This window comes from Nicotiana attenuata, chromosome 2 (genome assembly GCF_001879085.1).
Source record: "Nicotiana attenuata strain UT chromosome 2, NIATTr2, whole genome shotgun sequence".
In the NCBI taxonomy this organism is placed as follows: Eukaryota; Viridiplantae; Streptophyta; class Magnoliopsida; order Solanales; family Solanaceae; genus Nicotiana; species Nicotiana attenuata.
In genome coordinates, this window is record NC_031990.1 from 69596986 (window position 1) to 69606069 (window position 9084).

At 32.4% G+C, this 9084-nt stretch overlaps 1 protein-coding gene across 1 annotated transcript; it reads right to left on the reverse strand.

Moving 5' to 3' along the window:
- Nucleotides 2695-4471, reverse strand: LOC109212163 (myb-related protein 308-like). The gene is made up of 2 exons (XM_019375787.1): nt 4063-4471; nt 2695-3400 (listed from the first exon to the last, which is right to left on the reverse strand). The coding sequence occupies exons 1-2, from the start codon at nt 4323-4325 to the stop codon at nt 2881-2883; spliced, it is 783 nt and encodes a 260-aa protein (XP_019231332.1). The 5' UTR covers nt 4326-4471; the 3' UTR covers nt 2695-2880.

The following is a 9084-nucleotide window of genomic DNA, read 5'->3' on the forward strand; positions in this document are numbered from 1 at the left end:
AATCCCCAAGAAAATATTTGTAGCTAAATTCCCAACAATAATATCCCCAAGTAATTTTCCAAATAAGAAAATCTCCAGGTAAATACACAAGAAAATATCCCCAACTAAATCGCATGTAAAATTACCTAGGGATTTTCCTTCGGATTAACATAGGATTTTTTTCCCATTTTCTTTATTGGTTTACCTGTGAATTTTCCTACGGAGATGTACTTGCCAATTTGTGTCCCCAGGTAATTTCCCAAGTAATATTTTTGGCGCACAATGGCGCCAAAATTACCTACGGATTTTTCTAGGAAAATATTTTTTCGCAGGTAAAATATTTTAAAATTAGGATTTTTAATGTTTCCCATGAAAATCCGTAGGTATTATCTGCAAATAAAATCCCCAAGTAATATCCCCATGTAATTAGCACTTTTCTTGTAGTGATCGAAACCAAAAGGAGAAAAACTGAAACGTACCAAATTTAATTATGTACGATATTAGTATAGCATTTTAAGAAACCGAATATCGAAAATACCAAACCGAAATATCTAAATACCGTACTGTATCGTACCGACCGACGAACACCCCTAATTAGAAGTGCTATATATAATTATAATCTTCTACAAAAATAATTAATTAAAATATTAAAAAAAAAATCGTAACAAACAAACAAAATCCACACATTTGGTTGTGAAAAGAAATGTAAGTTTGGGGGCTTTGGGCCCGAGGGAAAGGGGAATGGCAGGTTAGTTAGATCACAACAAGGATAATAATTGTTAGGTTGGTGGATTGATAGACAGTTGTTAGCTTATTCACGCATTTTATACACTTCAAAAAAATGAACACTAATAGATTACTTTTTAAAAAATTGAAGGTAGCTGCAAAATTTATTACACTATTAATATATAGTATAACATAAATTTTTATTAAAAATAGTTAAAATGCTTTTATCATTACAATGACAATAGACGGGACACAACNAGGTTTAGATTGAATACTTGACGCAGTGAGTATCGATGTAGGAGTTTTGTTCTAAAAAGAAATATTTTTAAGGATAAAATAGTAAAAATCTTGGTCAAACTTAAAATGTTTATAAGCTAAAAATTCATAAGCTGGGGGTGACTAGCTTATGGCTTTTAGCTTATTTTTTACTTATAAGCACTCGGCTTATAAGCACTTTTAACCTTACCAAACGCGTAGATAAACCGAAAAGTGCCTATAAGCTCGTTTGATCAGCTTATAAGCTTAGCCAAACACCCTCTTATTCATTCTTAATTAGAGGCTCGGGTTCAAGCCCTTGATATGAGCTTTCTAATACTGATTCAAATTTAATCGGATACGAATATCGAAGATCTGTTATAAAAATAAAATAAAAATAATAGACGAGATAGGTTACCAACCTCTTGTCATCTTCTTTTCTTCTCATCCTCTCACTGCTTATCCAGTTGCCCCCAACTCCCCAACCCCACATAGAGACACACAACAATAATTAAATCTCATCTAAAAAAGAAAAAGAATCAAAGAATCTAAATTTAGAAAAGGAAAAAAGTAATGAACAGAAAATGGTCTTAAGTGAGGACTTTAAAATTCTTCATGTCACATGAATCGACAGCATACGTACATTATAAATATTATTGTTGAGATAAGGACGAAGCAAAACCTTATATTATTATTATTATTATTATTATTATTATTATTATTATTATTATTATTATTATTATCAAGGTTTACAAATTAAAAAAAAAACAAGAGAGAAAGAAACAAGATCTTTTAGAGATGAAAAAGAAAGCAACTTTCCTACAAATCTTCTATTTTACTATTTGCTGATTATACAACAGAAAAACAGATTACCCATAGAAAAACAGAAAAGAAACATTATTAACAATGTCAGATAACATTACCAGGAAAATAGAGAGAAATCACAGCTGTTATAAATAAATGAAATACTCTTTACGTAATAAACTTTTTTTATTCTGTCTTAAAAAGACCGGAAAAAATAGAGAGAAATCACACTATTACGAAATAAATTAATACTCTTTATGTAACAAATTTACTTTGTTTGTCTCAAAAAGTATAGTACTCCCTCCATCTCAATTTATGTGACACCATTCAGATTTTGAGAGTCAAACGAATTTTTTAACCACAGTTTTTCATATTCTTTTTAACTACTTTGATTAGTTAATTATTGTGATTTATATTATTTTTTACGCTGTTTTTAAATATAAAAACTTTATTTCAAACAACTTAAAGATTTTATGTCTAAATGTACGGTCAAAATTAAAAAGTTTAACTCTCGAAATCCGAATGATGGCACATAAATTGAGACAAAGGAAATATATATTTTTCTTTTTGAAAATTACATATTTAATCTTAAGCTTCCTCATTTTACGCTAGTGATATTACTTGTTGAAACTTACTTGATATAAAAGTAAATAAAATACATGTGAAACTCTCACCGGCACTCGTTGCTTTTGCATATATTTGACTTACACATCATAAGTCTTCTTTAATCTCTTAAACTCCACGGTAAAAATTTGCAAACACAGCTCATTATATTGATCTTTATTTTACAGGAACAGTACCAGAAAATTATTATTTCCGACTATAAAACGGCCGGAAAGTAGTCGAAAAATCCAATTTTCACCAAAATAAATGAGGAAACATTTACCAAGGCCTATAATTTGAAAACAGCAAGCAAAATAGTCATCCATATAATATATCATAGAATCATAGGTACTCTATTTTACTGCTTTGAACTAAATGTAATCACAGTATGAATTTTACAACCAAGAGAAATTAGTAAGAAGAATAATATTCTTAACTAATTTCACTTCTCTCTTGACATTCTTATACTTTTTTTCTACATAAAGAAAATTAAAGATCATAATAAATATCTGATCACTTAGTTTCCAAGGTTCTATAGTCCAAAACTAGACCATTATTCTTCAACCCTAAAAAATCATAACCAGAAATATTCATACTTATAATATTACTACAGCCATTTCCATTACTATTTTTACTACTGCAACTGCAATCTTTACTATTTTGTATACCCAAACTACATGTAAAACACAAAGAGTTTGCTCTTTGATTATGATCAAGTTGGTTTTCTTGGTAATGAGGAGGACTGATTCTAAGCTCAAGATTCAAGTCAGGACACCGTTCTTGAATTTCATGATCTTTTTCTTCCTTGCTCATCGTCTCGACTAATTCGGATTTGATCTTAATCTTCTGTTCTTGATCATCAGCAGCAAAAGAAATGGTTGTCATTTTTTGTGTACCAGTAGGTTCGTTCATTAGCCTATGTGTTGTTGGATCAATTCCCCTACTCAAAAGCTTCCTTCTTATATGTGTATTCCAGTAATTCTTTATCTCATTGTCTGTTCTTCCGGGTAATCTTCCCGCTATAAGTGACCACCTATTACAAGAAACAAAAAGAAAATACAGTGAGACCACCTCTCTATAACAATCATGCACTATAAAAGTCATATTTTTCCCAGAATCGAATTTATGTTATAGTTATAATATGTATCCTCTATAACAGCACTTCACTATAGCAGCCAAAATATAATGGAACAAATGAGGCTGTTATATACAGGTTTGACTGTAATTAATACTAACAACTTAGAGAGACCAGACAGACTTTTGTGTAGCCCGATGCACAAGGCATCTTGTGTTCACGCAGGGTTCAAGGAAGGGCCACACCCCAAGGGATGTGATGTAGACACCCTACTCTAATGCAATATTATGGTTGCTTCACTCAGGGGCGGAGCGAGCCTACTAGGTGTGGGTTCGACCAAACCCAGCCACTTTTGCTTAGACACTGTATTTTTATTAAGAAATTTATTAAATACGTATAAATATTTAATTGCGAACCCAGTAACAAAGACGAGCTGTGGGTTACACGACAAATTCAGAACCTATAAACTTCAAATCCTGACTCCACCTCTGGCTTCACTAGTCGAACCCGTAACCTATAGATCACACGAAGACAATTTTACAGTTGCTCCAAGGCTCCCCTTCAGAACAGACAAACTTTTAATTACTTAATTATATTACGTCCCGACAGTAAATACTTACTTGTTACCAAGAAGGCTATGGAGTTTGATAATGAGTTCATCTTCTTCTTCAGTGAAATTACCACGTTTAAGATCAGGTCTTAAGTAATTAATCCAACGTAGACGGCAGCTTTTACCACATCTGAGAAGGCCAGCAGCTTTAGGAAGAGACCTCCAACAACCTTCACCATGTGCTTTAATGTAAGCAATAAGCCTTTCATCTTCTTCTTTAGTCCAAGCTCCTTTGTTTGTATGAGCCTTTTCACAACATGGTGACCTTCCCATTTTGAGCCAATTTTCTAAGAAATATTTCTCTTAATTAATTAGTTTTTGAATTTGAAGTGTAGTAGTAGTAATAGAGAAGATGGAAGGAAATAATGGAAGATTTAGCTTTGGTAGTGATATTGAGAATCAAAGCCTGCCTTTTTAGGACTTGAAGTGGGGTTATATAAGCTTTTGACTCAATAGGAAAAAGAGACTCACATAGGATTGGGTTGGGGGGGGGGGGGGGAGTGACACTAATTGCTTCTAGATGCGAGTTGGTGAGACAGGTTTGCAGGAGTGGCTGATGGGCATTCCTTCTTTAAAAAAATATTTGAATCAACATTATTACCATCTATTTATCTGTCTAATTTTTTTTTTTTTTTTTGCATTTTGCATTTTGCCCTCAAGTGGAGGATCTCCGGAAACAGTCTCTCTACCTTCACATGATAGGAGTAAAGTCTGCGTATGTAGTATCCCCCTATACCCTACCAGTGAGATTATACAGGATATATTGTTGTTGTTGTTATTTATATGTTTAACTTTAATATACTGTCAATGTAAAAAAATTTAGGCATACAGAGATGGATTCAAATTTGAACATTATGGTTTGAGTTTGATATCTGTCATAATTAACCATTTAATTTACTAGATTGAACTATATCATTTATACTCCCTTTGTCCCAATTTATTCTAAAAGTATTTGACTGAGCATATAATATAAGAAAGAATAAAAAACTTTTGAAACTTGTGGTCTAAAATAACCTATAGATATTTGTGTAGCTATAAGTCTTCTGATTTATCCTTAATCAGATGATTAAATATAAAAAGTTGTTATTTTTTTCGGGACCGACTAAAGAGAAAAGATTGTCATATAAATTGGAGCGAAGAGAATACTTATTTAGTGTATTTTTTAGCAGTACGAGCCAAAACTATTGAATTCAGATAAATTTGTAATTTTTTATCTACATATATTACTACAAAAGGAAGTCCAACAAAAAGAAATGGAGTAAACTGTAAAAGTGACAAGTCATTAACTATGGGTAACCTTCAGGTAGGTATAAAGTGATGAGTTATTAAAATTCTGGCAAAGAGGAGGAGTGTGATCTGATCGTCTCCTTTTAATTTGTCTCTCTTTTTCGTTTCTGTCCAAACTCTGAACAACCTGTTATTAATAATTTAGCTAACTATATACCAAACCCAACCCTCCAAAATCTTCCCAACCATATGGGGCAACAATACATGTACTATATAATAACTACCAATATAATAATTGTGAAATTATTATTATTATTGTTTTTTTTTTTGAACTAACTACCTTATCGGAGTTATATGGTGATCTAGATCTTAAACTTTTTATCCACGCAGACAAAAAATATCAGCACGATCGATCAACTTTGTATCAATGTGTTATAGCATGTAATTTATATACAATCAACACGTAATTTTGTTTATACTATTTGATTATTTTATCTGTAGCGGGTAACTTATCTTACTTTTAAGATTATAAATCATACTTTTAATGAGGATTACATGTATCTTTTGGTTGAGTTGATAGTATAACTATTTTTTTACATTATCGTTGTAACGCTATTCCAGGTTACTGATCTCACTTTTCATAATGACTTGCAGTTATCTTTTAAGTACTATATAAGAAATTTTCCAGCTTTGTTTAAGACCGAAGCATAATTATTGTTGTTGTCGTGATAATATAAAAGAAATTAACATGTTGTAACATGTATTTTACCTTATTTTTTTAAGTTACTAATTCCAACTTCTACGGACAGCTACCCTAGATCTACTCCCTCCGTTTCAAAAAGATTAGCACTATTACACTATTTGGGAAGTCTACGAGGTTGTTCTTTGACCGCGTTTTTTACAAATATTTGAATTATTAATTATTATGACTTATAATACTTTTTATATAGTTTCCGAAAATATAAATTTTATTTTCAAAAACTTAGAAGTATCTATGTCCAAATTCATAGTCAAAGTTAAGTACTTTGATCCTCGTACTCAAAACTATGCCAATCTTTTTGAAATGGAGAAAGTAATAAGTATTGTATAAGATTTCTTTTACCCGGTTAGTGTATAAAATTTGAACTCTTTATTGTGTTTATAATTTAGTAATGATATCTGGTAAGGTAGTTGTAGCAGGCAATTGGAAGAATAGTGGGATGTGCTTTTGGTTTACATATTTTTGCTAATACAAGTTAGAGTCAGATCATAAGATGGTTGGAGTTGTTTTTTTATTCTATTGGTACTCCAGTATGCAAGCAAAATAGAGAGAGATATATTGAGTTGGTGTGTATGTTGTTAAGTTTTCTAGAAGACATGTACTAGCTAGGATAATAATAAGTATATGTAAAAGAAGTAAATTTGGGGAAACGAGTGTGGGGTGTAGTGGTTAGTTGCTTGTGGGCTTTGGTTCACCTTCCATTTCTCTCTTTTCTTTGTTTAAAATACCCCTATCTCAAATCTTCTGGTTCAAGTTTAGGCAACGAAGTAGGGTTAACTTTGTGGAGAAGAGTTTGTGTTTAGAAGAATTGACCTAAATAGCAGCCCATTCAGTTACTTAAACTAAAATAGTCAGTAAATGTATAAGATATGTATTTTTTATATATAATATATGTATAATTATGTATAATCAATATATAGTCTATGCATACTGACTAAAAAACGTATACAATAAAACTAAATGGCTATTTGTGTAAAGATCCCTTCTGTTTATTCACCTTATGTTCTTCTTTTATTGCTATATGTGATTAACTTCGCTTGTGTAGGTTTGCTCATATTGTTCGTCCTAATAGAGACGGAGTTAGCTTATTAGGTGTGGTTCCGGTCGAATCTAGCCATTTTTGTTTAAACACTGAATTTGCACTAGAAAGTTCATTTGATATATATAAATATTTAATTGCAAGCTCACTTACTAAGACGAGCTATAATTTTCATGGTAAATTGAGAAGACATAAACTTCAATTCTTAACTCCGTCCATGATCCCAAGCTCAGACAAAGGAATAAGGTTACGATAACCAGCATAAACTTGACAATTCATGATAAATTTTCATAATACTGATGGTCCACTCCTAACTTATTTGCCACTGAAGCATAATTATTTTGTTGCTATATGTTTATTTACCTCCTTGCTTGGATTTTTCTTCTTTTTCTTCTTTTACCACCCACCACCACAAAAATTTCTTGTTTTCTTTGAAAACAACTTCGATAACAACTTTTGCCTATGAAATAAATAGATCCTAAAACCTTTTCCACTATCTCGGCATTGATGACATGAAAGAGAAAGCTAGAAAGAGAGAGATGTCCACTTGTCTAATTCCATGTGTGGTATTTTTACCTACCCGTTTCACCTTTCGGATTCCCTTTGAGTCATGTTCCAAGAAGGGGTTAACTACCTCTTTATATCTATTTTTTTGGTTTTTCATTCGGTGTCCGATATCTGTATTGGAGACCGATTAAATTCGGATTCGCACTGGAAAATTCCACATTGGGGGGTAAAACGCTCCCTAACAAAAGTGACTTCATATCCAAAGCTCAAACCCGAAATTTCTGGCTAAGAATAAAGAAGTACTTATCACTTCACCACACCTGTTGGTGGTACCTCTCTATATCTATAGTGAGCTATTGGCAAGGTCTTGAATTTTATTCCCACATTTATCGTAAGCTTATGAATAACCACACAAACTATGATTGACTTCCATTAAATTATTACTGCTACTAAAAAGTGGTTACATTTCAAACGTCATCTTAATGATTTTTTACTTAACTTTTATACATAGACAGTTTTATTTGTCCACTATACTAAACATGCATTTTCACTTTTACTTGTCCACTATACTAAATCAAGAGAAAAACAATTTTTTCTTCTTGTTTTACCCTTATCATTATATACTTATTCCTCAAATTATTTCTCAAGACCTTTGAAATGCTATTATTATTAGGGGTTATATGGTAAAATACATACTACAATTATTATTTATTAAGGGACATGAAAAGTCCAAAGTCGACACGTAAAAGTGAACGGAGGAAGTAGTTGTATGGGTCAAAAATTAGATCAGAGAAATTCGGCACGAAAGGCATTTTTACATTATCCCATTTCCACGTGAAAGCAGATAAGAAGTCTCGTCTCGGAGACATAAGGTCGTGGTCAAACAAGCCAAGGTCGGACTGTCATCAACAACCAAGGTCGGACCGTCATCAATAGCCAAGGTCGGACCGTCATCAATAACCAAGGTCGGACCGTCATCAATAACCAAGGTCGGACCGTCATCAATAAGGTCGGACCGTCATCAAACAGCTAGTTTGCTTTGGGATACTCAAAAGGAATATTCTACCGAATATTCCCTCTAAATTGTACCTTTTTTTAGGATTTTCTATGGATATCCCCCCTTATAGATAGGAAGGGAGGACTTCCCAAAAAGGGGGGCTCTCTCTCGGTCTCCCTCTCCCTCTTTCAAAAAAATATGTAAACACACCTCTCCAGAGAATTGAGAGGATCAATGATCCCATACCTTCATCGGATCCAAAAAGGGTCATAAGGTTCTTGTATTTGTCTACCATTGATCTTTATTAATGAAAGAAGATCCGTCTCAGTGAAGATCGGGTGAATCGTTTCCTTTATTCATATTTTTGTTACTTAATGCATCTTTACTTATGCCATTAAATCCGATCTTAATCGATGTCAACATTTATACTCGGCTATATTTTTCTACTCATATTATACGTCTCGGATCTAGAGTTAATTATCTTTAACTAGGATTTACCCCT